Source organism: Rhinichthys klamathensis, unplaced genomic scaffold (genome assembly GCF_029890125.1).
Source record: "Rhinichthys klamathensis goyatoka isolate OS25496 unplaced genomic scaffold, OSU_Roscu_1.1 h1tg000042l_1, whole genome shotgun sequence".
Lineage (NCBI taxonomy): Eukaryota > Metazoa > Chordata > Actinopteri > Cypriniformes > Leuciscidae > Rhinichthys > Rhinichthys klamathensis.
Window position 1 is genome coordinate 3,937,988 of NW_026606589.1, and position 18,078 is coordinate 3,956,065.

General features: G+C 37.5%; 1 protein-coding gene across 37 annotated transcripts in view; it reads right to left on the bottom strand.

The window, feature by feature from the left end:
- LOC130082286 (adhesion G protein-coupled receptor L3-like) overlaps positions 1–18,078 on the bottom strand; it is a 357,233-nt gene that overhangs the window by 87,305 nt on the left and 251,850 nt on the right. For all 37 annotated transcript variants that reach the window (XM_056247124.1, XM_056247125.1, XM_056247121.1 and 34 more), the window contains 3 exons: positions 16,842–17,177; positions 13,971–14,074; positions 13,049–13,234 (listed from right to left, as the gene is read on the bottom strand). In XM_056247124.1, coding sequence (XP_056103099.1) covers positions 13,049–13,234; positions 13,971–14,074; positions 16,842–17,177 — 626 coding nt within the window. The remainder of the gene's footprint in view (positions 1–13,048; positions 13,235–13,970; positions 14,075–16,841; positions 17,178–18,078) is intronic.

Below are 18,078 nucleotides of genomic sequence, written 5' to 3' on the forward strand. Positions count from 1 at the left end.
GTTTAACCAGGCTGTTTACCGGTAGATGACCATGGTAGTCTTGCTGGTTAAAGTCAACACCAAATGGCATTTGCAACGCATCTTACTTTCATAATGTGACATTTTCGTTTTGATGCATTCTATATACATTATGCATTATAGATACGGTGCAACCGGACGTTTACAGTTCTCAACTAAATTTTTTATCAACTATATCTATTTATGCAACATAGCGGCTGACAGATCAAATAATTTATAATAATATTAAAATGGTTTAATGTGAATATGAATATCATTTTAAATGACCTTAATAGTCATAATGATACAAAAAAAGATACAATTAATAATTTTCCTAACATCTTCGGAACGTTTTTACCAAATAAGTGTATTGCATGACAAAGATTGCATCAGTCACTGAATATGTATTTTGAGTCATTTTAAAATGATTTTCCCCCCATTTGATTATGTACTTGTCCATACGAGTCAGTTGTGCGCTTGCAGAAAGAGCCCGCCCACACTCTCTTTTGATTGGCTGAGATTTGTGGTAACGCAACGTTTTTTTTTTTTTTTTATTATAAATAACTCTATCTTCAGCAAGTTCTAAAAGAAAGAAAGAAAAAAATAAATGATCACCAATTGAATTACCTTTTATAACATTTTATTACATTTATAAATATTTATTTCACTAGATTATCAAAAATACGTATTACTCTAAGGTTATGTAACACATTTCTGTTCAAAAGTCTGGAGTCCTTTTTATTCATGCATTAAATTGATCAAAAGTGACAGTAAAGTCGGAGTCGGTGTTTGTGTTTGAAAGCTCCGTCGAATCAATTCATTAATCCTTGATTTTCTTTTTTACCACTCATTTATAAACAAGCACTTTCTATTTTTATATCATGGGAACTTATCCTCGATACTATTCCTTATAAAAAACAATCGGATTGCTTTGATATCGCTACTTAGACCCAACTTTGCGAATCTCGGCTACTAGCCTTTAGTCCGCTAGCATTTCACGCGTGGGCTCGCGCCTATCGAGCGTCTGATTTTACACCCGTTTCACTGAAAGGATACAGGTTATATCCGGCATTTCAGTCCTAAATTACTAGTGATATTGGTAGTATCACTACTAATCTACTGTTCATCTGTTATGGCGAACATATCAGATGTGTGTCTAACGTTACCTCTGAGTGCAGGTGAGGACACATTCGAACTGATTTCGGTACGATTGGAGCTTGAATCGGTGGAGAAACAGATCCGTGGTCTGCTAGAGAGGCAAGCCGAGCTGCGGGATCGGCGATCAGCGCTTGAAACGTCACGCGCCGATGCACACAAGTCAGTGGTTAGTAACTTTTTGACTCCGACTTCGTCCACTCCGTGCGTTTCTCTGCCCAGGAGGACGCGATCATCTCTGGCTTCATTCACTCCGGCACCGACACAGCACCATGGACCCTGGGTGATCCCACAGCGGAAGACACGAGCCAGGACCAGAGCAAGAACCTCTCCGCCCCTCCCGGTCTTCGAGATCTCCACCCGGAACCGCTTCTCCCCTCTTCGCGAGTCGGAACGCGACGACGCCGTGATCATCGGCACTTCCATGGTCCGTCATGTCCGTGCTACCTCAGGTAAGGGTAAGGTGCGCACTCACTGCCTTCCTGGTGCTCGTGTTCTTGATGTCGCCGCACAGGTTCCCGAGATCCTGAACGGTGAAGAGCGCGTCGGAGCTGTGGTGCTTCACGCTGGAACAAACGATATCAGGCTGCGGCAGACGGAGGTTCTGAAGAAGGACTACAGGAGCCTGATCGAGGCGGTACGCAGCACAGCGCCTGAGGCAACGATCATCGTGTCTGGACCGCTTCCCACGTACCGACAAGGACAGGAAAGGTTCAGTAGATTATTTGCACTAAATGAATGGTTAATGTCATTGTGTAATGAACAAAAACTGCTCTTTGTAAATAATTGGAATCTGTTCTGGGAGCGACCTAGGCTCTACCATGCTGATGGCCTGCACCCCAGCAGAATCGGAGCGGCTGTTCTGTCGGACAACATCTCCAAGACGTTACACACCGTATGACTAGAAAATCAAATTCCAAATCACAGTCTTTGCTGTGCCGATTTAATTGATATAAGTAGTGTAGAACATTATATAGAAACTGTGTCTATTCCTCGTTTAGTGAGGCCAAATAATAAATCCACTGTAGGATCTAGGAAAAATCTTATTGTAATTAAACCTGAAAATCTAAATATCAGTGAACAAAAACAATTTCTAAAACTAGGTCTTCTAAACATTAGATCGCTCACACCTAAGGCGGTTATTGTAAATGAAATGGTCACAGATAATAGCTTCGATGTACTTTGCCTTACTGAAACCTGGCTTAAACCAAACGAGTATTTCGGTCTAAATGAGTCTACCCCGCCAGGATACTGTTATAAACATGAGCCCCGTCTGATCGGTCGTGGCGGCGGTGTTGCAACAATCTATAGAGATATTATTAATGTTACTCAGAAAACAGGTCACAGGTTTAACTCGTTTGAAGTACTGGTGCTAAACGTTACGCTCTTAGATGTAAGAAAGAAATCCCTATTATCTCTAGCCTTGGCTACTGTATATAGACCTCCAGGGCCCTACACTGATTTCCTAAAAGAGTTTGCAGACTTTCTCTCAGATCTATTGGTCAATGCCGATAAAGCAATAATTGTTGGAGATTTTAACATACACGTAGATAACACAAACGATGCGTTAGGGACTGCGTTTACAGATTTATTAAACTCCTTTGGGGTCAAGCAGAATGTCAGTGGTCCCACTCATCGTCTAAATCATACACTAGATTTAATTATATCATATGGAACCAATCTAACCGATATAGATATTATACCGCAAAGTGACGATCTCACCGATCATCACATGGTAACTTGTATAATACGCACTGCTGAAATTTGTCATGTTGCGCCACGTTATCGACCAGGCAGAACAATCCTTCCGACCACTATAGATAGATTCTCAAATAGCTTACCTGATCTATCTCAGCTGCTCAGAGAACCCAAACAAACAGATGAACTAGAGGAAATGACTAGCAGTTTGAGCACCATTTTCTCTAGTACATTAGATATTGTTGCACCAATTAGATCAAAAAAGGTTAGAGAGAAAACTAAAGCACCATGGTACAACAGTGCTACGCATGCTATCAAGAGAGAAACTCGTAACCTAGAGCGTAAATGGAAACAAACTAATTTAGAGGTCTTTAGAATCGCGTGGAAAGACAGTATGTCACGTTATAAAAAAGCTCTAAAAGCAGCCAGGGCTGAGCATCTCCGCAAACTAATAGAAAATAACCAAAATAATCCAAGGTTTTTATTTAACACCGTGGCTAGACTAACAAATAAACAGACATCACCCGAGCAAATTATTCCGTTACAGTATAGCTGTAATGATTTTATGAACTACTTCAATGAGAAAATTGAAAACATCCGAAACACAATTGTAAATGTACAATCCTCTATGGTGTCTTATGATTCAGCCTCAATTATCGCCCCTCAAGAACAACTACACCGCTTTACAACTATAGGACAGGAAGAGCTAAATAAACTTATCATTGCATCTAAACCAACAACATGTTTATTAGATCCAATACCAACTAAATTTCTGAAAGAAGTGTTACCTGTAGTGGAAGAGCCTCTTCTTAATATTATTAACTCGTCTTTATCTTTAGGTCATGTTCCAAAAATATTCAAGCTGGCAGTAATAAAACCTCTCATTAAGAAACCGCAATTAGATCCAAATAACTTAGCAAATTACAGACCGATTTCAAATCTTCCATTTATGTCTAAAATACTAGAAAAGACTGTGTCCGCTCAATTGTGCTCTTTCATGCAAGAAAATGAGATATATGAAAAATTTCAGTCAGGATTCAGACCGCATCATAGCACAGAAACTGCGCTAGTTAAAATTACAAATGATTTACTTTTAGCTTCTGACCAAGGCTGTATCTCAATATTAGTTCTACTCGATCTTAGTGCTGCGTTTGACACTATCGATCATAAAATACTCTTGGATCGACTACAAATCTACACTGGTGTTCAGGGACAGGCATTAAGCTGGTTCAGATCGTATTTATCAGACCGTTACCATTTTGTTTGTTTAAATGGGGAAAAATCGAAGATGACGTCAGTAGACTATGGAGTGCCGCAAGGATCGGTGTTAGGCCCTCTGCTATTCTCAATATATATGCTGCCACTTGGTAATATTATAAGAAAACATGGAATTAATTTCCACTGTTATGCTGATGACACTCAATTATATATTTCATCACGGCCAGATGAAAACACTAACTCATCAAAATTGACAGAGTGTCTTAAAGATATAAAATGCTGGATGATGCATAATTTCCTGCTACTAAATCCAGATAAAACGGAGGTATTACTTGTTGGTCCAAAAAACTATCCACAAAACCACTTACAATACAACTTTAATATAGAAGGATGTCCTGTTACTTTATCCTCTACGGTAAAAGACCTGGGTGTTATACTAGACCACAACTTGTCTTTCGAAAATCATATTTCATATGTTACAAGAACAGCCTTTTTCCATCTTAGAAACATTGCTAAATTACGTAACATGCTATCTGTTTCCGATGCAGAAAAGTTAGTTCATGCATTCATGACCTCGAGACTAGATTACTGTAATGCTTTATTAGCTGGTTGTCCTGCATCCTCAATAAACAAGCTACAGTTAGTGCAAAATGCAGCCGCTAGAGTTCTTACTAGGTCCAGAAAATATGATCATATAACACCAATTTTATCATCTCTACACTGGTTACCTATCAAGTTCCGTATCAATTACAAAGTACTATTACTGACCTATAAAGCCCTAAATGGTTTAGCTCCTGTGTATTTAATGGACCTTCTATCGCCCTACAATCCATCGCGTTCTTTAAGATCACTAAATTCGAGGCTTCTAGTCATTCCTGGGATATCTAAGTCCACTAAAGGAGGGAGGGCGTTCTCACATTTAGCTCCTAAACTCTGGAATAGCCTTCCTGATACTGTTCGAGGCTCTGACTCGCTGTCCCAGTTTAAAACTAGATTAAAGACGCATCTTTTTAGCCAAGCATTTACATAATGCTTACCTTTTATAATACTGCTGAATCAGATCAAATGCATTTAATACTATAAAACTTGAAGAGACTGTAGGTTATCTGTATAGGTTGCATAGTATTTGCAGTCATTACGTTCCTGTATATTGCGTGAATGACGGGTGGTTGGGCAGATATTGTGTTGCGGTAGGTAGTATGCCATACGGAACCGTTGTCCACTGAAACTGCCTATTCACGCACCAGTGGGGCTCGACAGCCTTAGTCAACGGGTTGGCGCGTATGGTTGGGCTGCGGAGAGATTGTGAGATTGTGGTTAGGTCTCAGCAGCAGGAGGGACGTAGAGGTCAGTAAGCTGGGCTGAGTTGAGTGGGGGACGGAGGGGGGTGATTTTGGGACGCAAGAGTCACTGTCTTCATGTTTTGTCATTTACGCCTGTGTTATGGAAATCATCATTATGAACAGCAGCTACGCTAATTATTTTCCCTTTGCTTTTCTGCTGTTATCTCGGGATGCGAGTCCCGAGAAAATGGCGTTCATCAGCTCCAGTTTGTATCCAGCCTCTCACGGAGACTTCAGATGCTCCAATCACAAAGCCTGTGAAGTGACGACTCAGCACGGGCGATATGGACTCTCTATGGTGGACGGCACTGATCCTCAACAACTCGTCTTAAGACCGGCGTGCATACTTGGACTTCCAAAAAATACTCTAAATGTTCCGATCCAATCTGACTTGTAATGCTGCCCGAATCATGCACTGTTCCTTCGTTGGCCAGAGGAGAACTGGCCCCCCGACTGAGTCTGGTTTCTCCCAAGGTTTTTTTCTCCATTCTGTCACCTGATGGAGTTTTGGTTCCTTGCCACTGTTGCCTTGGCTTTTGGCTTGCTTAGTTGGGGACATTTAACATTTAATATTATTGATCTGCCTTACTTAAGGTGGACGTTGACGCAATTTCTTTTAGAAACAAACTTTGTTATATTGTTTTCATGTTATCACTGTGAAGCGCTTTGATACAATCTGTATTGTAAAAAGCGCTATATAAATAAAGGTGACTTGACTTGACTTGACTTAAAGAAACTTAGAATATTACAAAAGATTTCAAATAAATGCTTTTCTTTTGAACTTTTTACTAATCAAATAATCCTTATAAAAAAGTATTACAGTTTACACAGAAATATGAAGCAGTAAAACTGCTGAACAACATAACCAGTTTCTTGAGCAGCCAATCAGCAGATTAGAATGATTTCTGAAGGATCATGTGACACTGAAGACTTTAGAGTAATGATGATAAAAATTCAGCTTTAAATCACAGGAATAAATTACATTTTAAAATATATTCACATAGAAAAGTAATTTTAAATTGTAATACTATTTCACAACAAATCAATGTTTTCACTGTATATTTGATCAAATCAATTCAGACTTCTGTCAAAAATATTAACAGATCTTACAGACCCCAAACTTTTGAACGGTAGTGAATAAAAAAAAATTGGGATGAATTTCCAGCAAAATATTATTTATTATTATTCAACACTGACATAATATATTTCCCTCATACCATGTCACCAATGAGAGCAAGACTCAAGGAAACCAAGCTCATTCCCAATCCCAACATTCCATGTTTTTACATTTAGACAGGGTAAAAGGTTTTTCATCTGGTTTAGGCCGTCTTGAAGAACCGGGCCTTCAGTTCGACAGCTTCTGATTGTAGTTGTGATTGCGCACCAACTCTTCTCGTATGAGTAAAGAGCAGCGAGGCCTGAGATGAACGTGCGTATGTGTGTGTGTTTGTAGTCCATGAATTATTGAGTCTCACAAAGGAGGAGCGAGGGATGGAAACAGATAAAAATAAATAGCAGGCAGGTTTGTCGTCCCAGCTCTGCTGGTGCCCGAATGTTAATGCGGGATGATTTTGTGTGACGGCAGCCATCTTTAGCAGCACCTGTCTGAGATCACAGCTCTCCTGCAGATCAGCACATTACTTTCAGTCTTTAGCGAACCTCCTCTTCAGGTTCCCTACTCTGTAAAGCATCTTGATCTTACCTTTAGTGTTTCAAAGCTCTTTGGCTCGGCCCAATGTCGCAAAATCAAGGGATTCTCGACTGACAGCTTCTCAAAACATTTAGGCGCAGCGTTGCTGACTGTACGTCCGTGTCTTTACAATCTGAGAAGCACATGAAAGTAATGGATACCTGCCTGCACTGTTCTCATATGATAATTACAGCAATCCAGTGAGTGACATCCAGTTAGCATTTTGGAGATAAATATGTTTATATATTGGCAGGACAAACAAATAACGAGTCAAGGGGATGCGTGTCGCATGAAAAGCTCAAGTCAAACGCATTGCAATAATATTTTTGACAGTGTCTTTCGCTAATTTAGTAGTTAAACAAACATTTGGCATGATTTGAATGTATGTTAGTATGCTATTTTGAACATGGAGAATGATTATAAATGCATGTGTCATTTGAATCAGTGTTGTTATTCTTAACTCAAACTATGAAAAATCATTTTGAAATAAATCTGAAATAAATATTAGATGGTAACTAACTGAAATTAAATCAATTGAAATGCAAAAATTACTAAATGCATTAAATTACTAAAACTGAAACAAAAATAAGTTAACTAAATAAAAATAATAATAAATAATAACACAATCATATAACAAAATTACTAAAAACAAACTAAAATTAAAATGAAAACTGAAAATGCAAAAATCTAATTTGAAATATCAATAAACACCATATTAGAATATAAATAATACTAAAATATCACTGATTTCAACATAGAATAGTTAAAAAAACATTTTAATGACATTCCATTGAATTAAAACTTTTAAAAAATTTTTTAAAAAAAGAAAATGAAGTTTAAGTACTACAATTACTAAAACAAAAACCAAAATAAAATAAATGCTAAATAACAATATAAAAACAAATAAAAAATGACAATCATACAACAAAAATGATCAAAACAAACTCAAATTAAAATGAAAATTGAAAATGTAAAAATAAAAGCTAATTCAAAATATTAATAAACACTATAATAATATATAAAAAAATACAAATTTAACACTGAATTCAACACTGAAAAGGATCAATAAGAATAGATGCATGTAATTAAAATATTTGTTTGTATCATATTGTTAGCTAAGTCTCAGAGTCTCTAGTGTCCTTTTGTTCAATATTTTGCACAAGCCGCTGCAAATGTTGCACATTTCCCTCACTTATGCGGTTGGATTTAGTGCCAATAGATGGCTCACTAGATTTTGAAGAGAGATGTTTTAAATCAGTGATCTCTGTATTCTCTGTGGCTGAGTCTGAAGCTCTAACTCTGCATTCACAGCTTAAATCAACCAGCTGTGAAATTCAAAGGCAGATTGGGTTTAAAATTACCGCTTCGATTAATTAGCATGAAGGCGAGGGGAGTGTGACGGCCTCCGTCAAAAGGTGTGAGTGTGACGCTCACTGATCACTGCTGCAGTGGAAAGTGAAGTTTGCAGAAATGTGGGTGGAAAGAAAGTGTGAATTTCGCAGAGGATGCGTTAAAACAGGTGTTTGTGTTCCACGGTTGGGCTTCCCAATCTGAAAATTACAGTCTTAAAAGCCAAGTTAATTAATTTTGAGCGTTCCTGTAGCGCAAGACACAGCCTGCCGCTAGAAGCACCAAGGTCTTGGGTTTGAATCCCAGGAAATGCATGGACTGATCAATGCATTTAGTGCAACCTAGTCACTTGTCTGACCTAGATAAAAGTGTGTGGAAAAAGCAAACAATTAAAAAAATTATGTTATTTTACAGAAAACAATGGCAATTCTGAGGAGGGACCTGGTCACTTCATGTGTTGTAAGACCAGGGGCCCTATCATACACTCATTTTTTTTAAGAGTACTGTATATTTTTATATTGTTAAATATATATTTTGGTCTTTAATTTGAGATTTTTTATTTTTTTTTTCAGTTTGAGTTGGTCTTTTGTAACTTGAGCACTTGCTTGCATAAAGGGTCTCTAAAGTTTGTCTGAATATAATATGTTTAGGGTTGGAACATTGTAATTAATTGCATGGTTTGCGAATGTTGCAATTCCTAAAGTTATCGCCTTATATTTTATTTTCTCACTGAAACCAAATTTGATTGCCACTTGGATTGTTAATTTAGGACCCTGTGTAATATTAATACACACCTGCCCTCGCACACAATGCCTAAATAAATCGTCTTTGTTCACCGAGTGTCTGATCTAGACGTCAGTGTGTGACGACAAACAGCACGCAGGTCTGGAGAAAATAACGTCAAAGCGAACCTCTTTAACTCCACGGAAACTTTAATAACGGCGGTGATTATTCATGCCGCATAATGTCCTCAGAGCGATTGGAGGCTCAGGATGGTGAGAGTTTTTCTTCGCCCGAGTAAAACCTATTTTTAAACGGACGGCTGACTGCGAGGAGAAACACAGGGGATCATTCATCCTGACAAACACGGACATCATTAAAAAAACACCCACTGCTCTCCTCCTCCTGCTCTCCATACTGACTGCATGAAAGAGGAAGTTTCTCATTCACGCTTTATCTTGCTCACTCTTTCAGTCAATTTCTCTTTTTCTTCTGGTAAAGTAAAAAAATAATAACAATAAGTTATGATTAGCGTTTCCAAACCATTGTCAGACACTGACTCAGTATCACGTCTAAACTGGTCTAGACTATGTGTCATGACGTCCAATGGAGTCCGGATACATCAAACTAGTTTGATTTTCAGACTCAGGCGGCACGTCTAAGAACAGTTTGATGCATTTTGCATGTAAAATGCACAAACTCCACCAGCTCTTAATCTGATTGGCTGGCTTTTACCCAGTTTATTCAAGGTAAAGTTTTTTTTATGTCCACCTGGACGCAATATACAAGTTGCCATGTTGAATTCAATGTACATTTCTGAGTAAGAGAAAAGTACTGTATTTGACAACGCTTGTGAGATTTGGCATTGAGTCTTTGTAAGTCATTCAAATGCACTTGATGGCAAGTTTTCAAGGATATTCTGCTAAATTAGCAGCACTTTGGCTGGATATGCAAGAGAACACCTGGATTTTCATTCAATTCTGTAAACGATTGATTAAAAGGGACAATTTTACGCAATATTTGCTAAGTGCGTTGTGTTATTAGTTTAGAAACATGCTAACATCACCATTTAGGTGTTGTGATGAGGTTTTTGTGGGCGGAGCCTACCTGGTGGCAGAAAATGATCGTAGCAGTCTATAGAAGCCACAGAATGAAAGAATAAAAAAGGTCATTCCGAGATTATATCTCACATTTTTGAGAAGAAGAATCAGAATTACGAGATATAAACTCGTTATTCTATCTTCTTTCCTCAGAGTTGCGAGTTTATGTCCTGCAATTGTGTTTTTTTTGTTTTGTTTCGGAATTGTATAAACTCGCAATTGCAAGTTATAAATTCCAAGTCAGAACTGTGATATAAAAATGTTATTAAATGTTAGGGCTAATACATTATGTCCCTTGTGCATATGTGAATATTATGTAGACCTATTGTTTACATCAAATTAATGCTTTAAAAGTAGACTAATCGTCACAGGGTCCATCATGCTGTGGCTTGCAACCATACACGTCTGTGTTTAGCTTCAAAGGGCGTCTTCCACGATGCTTATGAGATTCATAAGCTAGTTATTTTAGCTTATAAAGTTTTAAATATGGATATTTTCCTTACACAAACGCATTGCTTCGATTCAGAAGGCCTTTATTAAACCACTGGAGTCGTGTGGAGAACTTTTATGATGGATGGATATGCTTTTTTGGGCTTCAAAATCTCATCCTCCATTCACTGCCATTATAAAGCTTGGAAGAGCCAAGACATGTTTTAATATATCTCCAATTGTATTCGTCTGAAAGAAGAAAGTCATATACACCAATACGTCATATACAGATCGGATATGACCCACAAACGTGGAAGCAGGAAAAAAAAAAACACATGGATTCCGATATTCTCAGATCAGTTTCTGGCCTTATTCATATGTGGAAATAAATCTGATATGTACCAGATACATTTATTTGCGTCTGCCATGTAAGAGGACAGATCAGATTCCCCTGTCAAAGCGAGTTTATACGTCATTGGAAAGCGACAGTGGCGAATGATGTCAACTTAGGTGGACACCAACAGCCATCACATGACTCTTTTCAATGGCGCAATGAAGGACGAAGGCTCAACCCAGTGGATTTATGCTGAAGTTTTATCTTTTGAGCCTTTGGGGCAATGAGAAAGTGACCTTTAAAGATGGTGTGGAAAGGAAAAAGCTTGTATTATCATTTCATCTGCGTCCATTGTAGATCACGCCGTTTTACTTCTTTTTCGGCCTAAGCTTATCCGGGTCAGACGACTACCTTGGGTTGTTTCGCCAAGTGTATAGTGCAAATGCAGACATCGGATATGGATCTCTTTGAAAAGAAGATGTAAGCTGGTCTTCAAAAAAATCGGATATAGTCAACAAATTGGAATTGGGCATCTGCAGTGTAAATGCATTTTTAGAGTTTTGTATGTTTTCACTGTTTTACAAATAAGAGAACCAAAGTTGCTTCCTTCACTAATGAGAAAAAAATGTCTGAGTGCACCTTTAAGTGGCCGTGTAATAAGCAGGATAATGCAAGTCATAAATACTGACAGATTGATCAGGACTCCAACATGAAGCAGAGATGGTATTCATTGCTACTGCACACTCTGTGCTCTCTTTCTTCTCACATAACAGAATAATTTCAACTCAGATCAATATTTCATGCCCTTTATTTATTTATCTGGTAAGTAGCTGTGTAATGAGCTTTGCACCAGGGTCTCGATCATCCAGTCAGGGTTTATTTTTGTGATAATGTACTGACTAACTGTACATCCATTACTATTCTGCCTTGTTTGTCCGTGAAATAATCAGTCCGGAATGGACATATGTTCTGACCTCAAAGACTACACACATTTTACACTCTTTTTTTGCACAACCATTTTTTAGAAACCACCGCTTTGTTGAACGGCAGTGTATTGTTGTGTTATCCTCAATTACTATATGCCACATAAAAACAAAATAAACAATGTTTAATTGTTGTCCAGACTTTCTCTTTCTATGTGTTAAATTTCATATGCTATGCCTATAATCAATAATCTGGACCAGAAAGACTAGTGGTCATGTTGAATCCAAATTAACATTTCTATTTATAAATGACTAATCATTGCAAATATTTAAACTGTATTATCGCACAGCTCTATATATAAAGTTGTATATTATATCCAACTTTATCCACATACATATAGTATACTCACGATATATACAGCACTATACAGCAAAACTGTCACAAAATGTAAAACTATTACCTCTGTTTAGCCTTCCACTGGACACGGACTTGAGACTAACGTGGAATGTTCTCACTCAAACCACTGTTTGTTGCTGCTTCTGATTGCTTTTAGAGGGAAAATCTGCCCATAGCTGCTGGTTTAGGATCGGTTTTCTCTGTAATAATATCTTATTGGCTAAACAAATTTGGCAAACGATGCAGTGTGTATCATGTTTGCGCTTTGGAGAGTGTCACGGGTTTTCTTTTTACAGCGTGTTTTGCAGTGTTGAGAAATGTAGCCAATCACAAGCATATCTGTTGATTTCTTGAACGCAATGGCCAATCAGAGGTGTTTAAGTTAGCACTGAACAAAAACTCAGGTGTTTTTGAGGGGGTCCTTCACGCTAGCAAATCCTCTCATTATAACAAAGATTAAATGTGTTATATATAACAACGCTTTGCGCCGGTGTCCTCATCACCCTGTCGGGGGTTTATTCTGAGATAACAACAGGCTAGATGTACATTACATCAACATCACCAAGATTTTCTGTAAAGCTGCTTTGGAACAATTGTGAAAAGCGTAATAGAAATAAATTTGACTTGACTTGACATTTGACTGATAAATGCTGAGTTTATTTGATATTTTGTTGTTGTATGATACACACAGTACCTTGTTGAGGCTCCGGGCGGCGCTGTCTTTTCCCCCAGGGGTGAGATTCCGGAGCTGGATGTCCAGCAGGTCGATGAGGTGACCCATGGCCCGTACGGTGTAGGTGATGTCCCCCGCATGCATGTGGCCCTTGGTCTGCTCGGAAAGCTCACGGGAGATTATGGCAGCAGGTTCACCAGCTCTGATCTACAACACACACACACACACACACACACACACACACACACACACACACACAGTGAACACTGAGTCAACTCTCATCACACAAACTGGAGTGAATGTGTGCGTGTGTGTGTGGACACATTGTAATACTTTTCAGGGGGTTCAACCAACAATTTGCTTAGTCACCATTGTCTTTGCGTATTAAGCTGGCATACTGTAAGAGAACTTGTTTGACATAGGACAAATTGCACACATCGCCTTTAACAATTTTTTTTTTGAATGTTTGTTTTTTTATCTGGTTCATTTACATGAACCATCTGAATGAACTGATCTACTAAAATGATAATGCTGCATGAAAATGTAGCTTTCTGACAGTCAGCAAAACTGAAGGTGTTAGAATAGGTGTTAGTGTTCCTGTAGCTCAAACAGTAGAGCCTGACGATAAACAACACCAAGGTCATGGGTCACTTGATTCCCAGTAAATCCATGAGCGATACCATGTACAGTGTACCATGAAAGTCATTTTAGATCAAAGTTTCTCAGGGATGTAAACATCAAGGCTATAAGCTTAAAAAGTTTATTTACAGTCAATTTAACCATAAGGATATTGGGACGCAGTTTTAGGGATACAAAATCACTAAGATAAAAACTCTAGCCCCGATATAGCTTAAAAAATTATAAATAATAATAACAGTTATTAATAATAATATTACTAATAATTGTTATTATTATATTGTGTGTGTGTGTGTGTTTCTTAAACCTTCTGGTTGATGATGTTGACCCATGTGGAGGTGCAGTTGCTGAGGTCGGGCCCCTGCTGGTCCCACAGTCCCTCGGGCCCCTGGCAGGCAAACATGGTCGTCCCTGCACAGAGAAATGAGACATTTCTGCCTATCACTGTTGTGTGTTCATATCATGCTTTGTTATAGGAACGTAAACACATGCATATTAACATTAAAAGAGTCCCGTCCTTCACTGCTTTATCCAGAGATGACAAGAAACACTGTGATCAAACGTCTGTGATCATAAAAGAATGTGTAATTATTACTTCCTCTGATGGAGATAAAATCACTGCAGCATGTGTGTGTGTGTGTGTGTGTGTTCCCTAGAGTGCAGTGGTAAAGGTCAATTAATGCTCGTGGAGGGAGACATCTCATTCTCAGCTCTAATTAGAAGGACAGAACGGGGGAAAAAATGTCATATTCTTCCACTCGGGTGACTCTATCAGCACTCAGGTGCGATCACTCAAAGACACACACAATCACACACTCCAGATGTCCTGCTGCTGCCAGACTCAACAAAAACACTGGCAACAGAAATTTGATTAAAGACACCAATGTTCAATAAAGAAATACATGCATTATTAATATGATAACAATAAAAAATATTTAAAAAAAAAATCTCTGCCAAATCATAAAGCCCATTAGTCTACATATAGGGCAATGTTGAATGTATTAATCCTTGTAAAAATAGCAAATTATTGTTCATAACTTTTTTTGCTTTTAATTTTATTATAATCTATTAATGAATTAATTTACATTTATGCATTTACTTTAAGATTTGTGCAATATACAGCAATTTATGCTAATTGTTTTACATTACTTTTTTGCTTTTATATAATTTTAATTTATTTATTTCACTATTTATTTATTTAAGAATTGATTTATTTATTTATTTATTGTTTTTACATTTACATTTATTGATTTTTTTACATAACTTATTTGCTTTTAATTGTATTACAATATATGGATGTATTTATTTCCATTTATGCATATACTTTTAGATTCATGCAATATACAGTAATTTATACAAATTGTGTAACATAATTTTGTTTATGCTTTTATTTTTTATTTTATTTTATATTTTTTTTCACATTTACGGATTTGCTTTTACATTTACAATAATTTAGTAGAAGCTTTTATTAAGAGACTTACAAGAGAGGAACAAAAGCAAATGAAATGTTAAATAGAAAAGTTTTTACTCTCACTTTTGATGAATTTAAATAATCCTTGCTGAATAAAAGTATTAATGGTAGTGTATATATTGTTGTTGTTGTTGTTGTTTTTAAAGATCAATAAAATGCCAGTATTTTTGTTGCAGTTGTTTTGATTAATGAGTTTAGGAACATGTGAATGTGACACGTGTTACTCTGAGAAATGTCCAGAGGACAAATCCTCAAACTGCACAGCTCCAGTCTGGCGCTTTGAAAACTTCAAGAACAAACAACTAATCATGAAGAAACTGCCAATCACCCGAAACCATGGAAACCAGCCAGTCTGCAGTCGGGAGGACTGGAAATGTTTTGATGTGAGCAGAATGCAGCAAGAGAAATGAGGGGAAATATAATTTAGGGAAAGAAAACCAGAGGAAACAGAGTGTCAGACAGAGGTGAAAGAAGATGACAAAAAGAAAGAGAACGAGAGAGAGTGAAGGGAGGATGTTTTTCGGCGAGCTGTGGTGTGTTTGATGCATGTGCAGCGTTTGTGTTATTTGTGCTCACGCTGTGTGTCTGCTGCACATCCAGAGATTGACTAATAACCACTGAGAGAAAAAAATACAATCCAAACACACCCGGGTTACCAAAACAAGGTGTTAAACATGTAGTAACGCGGGTTTATTTGCTTTGTAAAAACTGGTCAAGGAGTCACTACATGATTGCTAGCACGTTCATGGTTAAGGTGACCAGATTTCTGAAATGGAAACCTAGTTCAGAGGTCAAAATATTATTGAAATCTCACGTGTTATTATCTATGATGGTGCAGGGCCGGTCCTAGGGAGGACGGGTTGGCGGGGGGATTGAGTCTAATATTTGGTGATGGTGTGGCGTGGCGAGAGATTTATAGCTGTTTTTTTTGTAGCTTGGATTCTGATCAGGAGAAAAAGAAAAAAAAATCCTAAAAAGTTTACACAAATTACACTCCACAATTTTGGGAAGTAGTTATACCCTGTGTGAGCGAAGTCAGTAAGTTTTAGTCCATTGTAATAATATTAAATAACATTTTCAGGAAAAAGAAAATTATTTCCGGGTCAAAATGACCTGAACACAACATAAGGGTTAAAAATAAATACAGAAATAAATGAAAACCTTGCTACATGTACTGTGCTACTGTTGGTCCCCTATTGTTGGTTTGATTGCTTCTGTTGTTCTCATCATTAGTAATTCACTTTGGATAAAAGCATCTGCTAAACGATTAAATGTAAATGCATATCTATGAATTAAAAAACAGGGGACAATATAGACTGTTTTTGTGAAATAATAATAACAACAATTATCATTAATTATTACAATTGCAGGTCAAACACCCCCTAACGGTTTTCAATGCAATTCACCAAAAACAACACTATATATAATGTAGAAAACGGCAACCGTTGCAAAAAGTAAACTGATCAAAGCAGTATAATATTATAGCAAAATTTAGGATCAAACCAAAATTGGATACAAAAAGAATCAGATTTGGACTGACAGTGTGAGCGTAGCCTAATTTGCATATTCACAGATGAGCGTATCCTGCATTAAGGAAGGCTGTAGAGTTACATTCAAGCTATTTTAAGTCAAGAAAAAAATATGAACATTTAAAATGATGTGCAGAAACAGGACTGTTGCTAGGTGATTCCTTGAAAAGCAACTTACCGATGGTTCCAGGCGGGCACGGTTGCTTGGCAACCTGACCCTGTCGTGTTTTGGGCCAGGTGAGGGTGGAGTCGGTGATGGGGCTGCAGAACTCCACAGCGATATTGGGCAGGACAGAGGAAGGGACGGAGCGCATGGAGGCCTCGGGAAGAGGCTGGCGGTCTGTCGTTGTGCTCCGTGTGACCGGCGGCGTCGTCGTCGTGCCGGGTGATTTGGTTGTGGTGGTGGTTGTGGTGGAAGTGGAGGTGGAAGTGGTCGTCATGGTGACGGTAACGGGGCGAGTTGTGGTGCGTGTTGTTGTTGTGTCCATTAAGACGTTTCCCGAGGAGGAAGATTCTGGAATCAGGAAAAATTTGAGTGAGAACACAACAAATGAGATTTCAATCAGAAAAGTACACTTTTTCTGTAATTATGATCAGAAATAAATATTTAATCAGTAAAAGTAGTGACATTTATCTAGCAGCAAACTGTTCAAATGAAATCAAGCAAGCAGTGTCCCACAGATACAAAATCACACAGTTATATTCTGCTGGAGACATTTATTTGAAACTCTGTGTTTTATTCAGTTCATGGTCAGTTCTCATTGCGTTATACCCGGTTGTTTTGTTCTTGTTTGATAGTGAAGAGCGTTTTGTTTCTAGTTCTTTCTAAATAAACCTTTAAACGGCTGCAAATAGATCCCTTTTTCACCTAAATTGCTACCGGTTGTGACAATTATTATTAAATGTTCAAGCGCAAAAAATATGATCTCACTGCCAACTGCTATTATACCAGACATGTTACTATGGTAACCACACCTTCCAATCTACATCCGTGAAAGAAATAAACAACCACAAATGTCTATAGTAACAACAACCCACACTTTACTTCTGTACAATATGCAGAAACATCCACATTAGAGTTATTTTAGAATCACTGAGATACTATAATATTTTGTATTAATATTTTGAATTATTTTGTTGTGTGCTTTAAAATATGTAAATTATTTTTTATTTAAGTTTTAGTTTGTTATTTTAGTTACTAAATTATTTTTCCCCTTTTTTTCTTTCAGTTGAGTGTTTTTTTTTAAAGTATTATGCATATTAAAAATATTAATACATTTTGAGATTAATTTACATTTCGTGATACTTTTAAATATACATATATATATATATATATATATATATATATATATATATATATATGTTTAGTCTCTATGAAGCCTCTCCCTCCTTGCTTTGATTGGCCGGCGGATCAG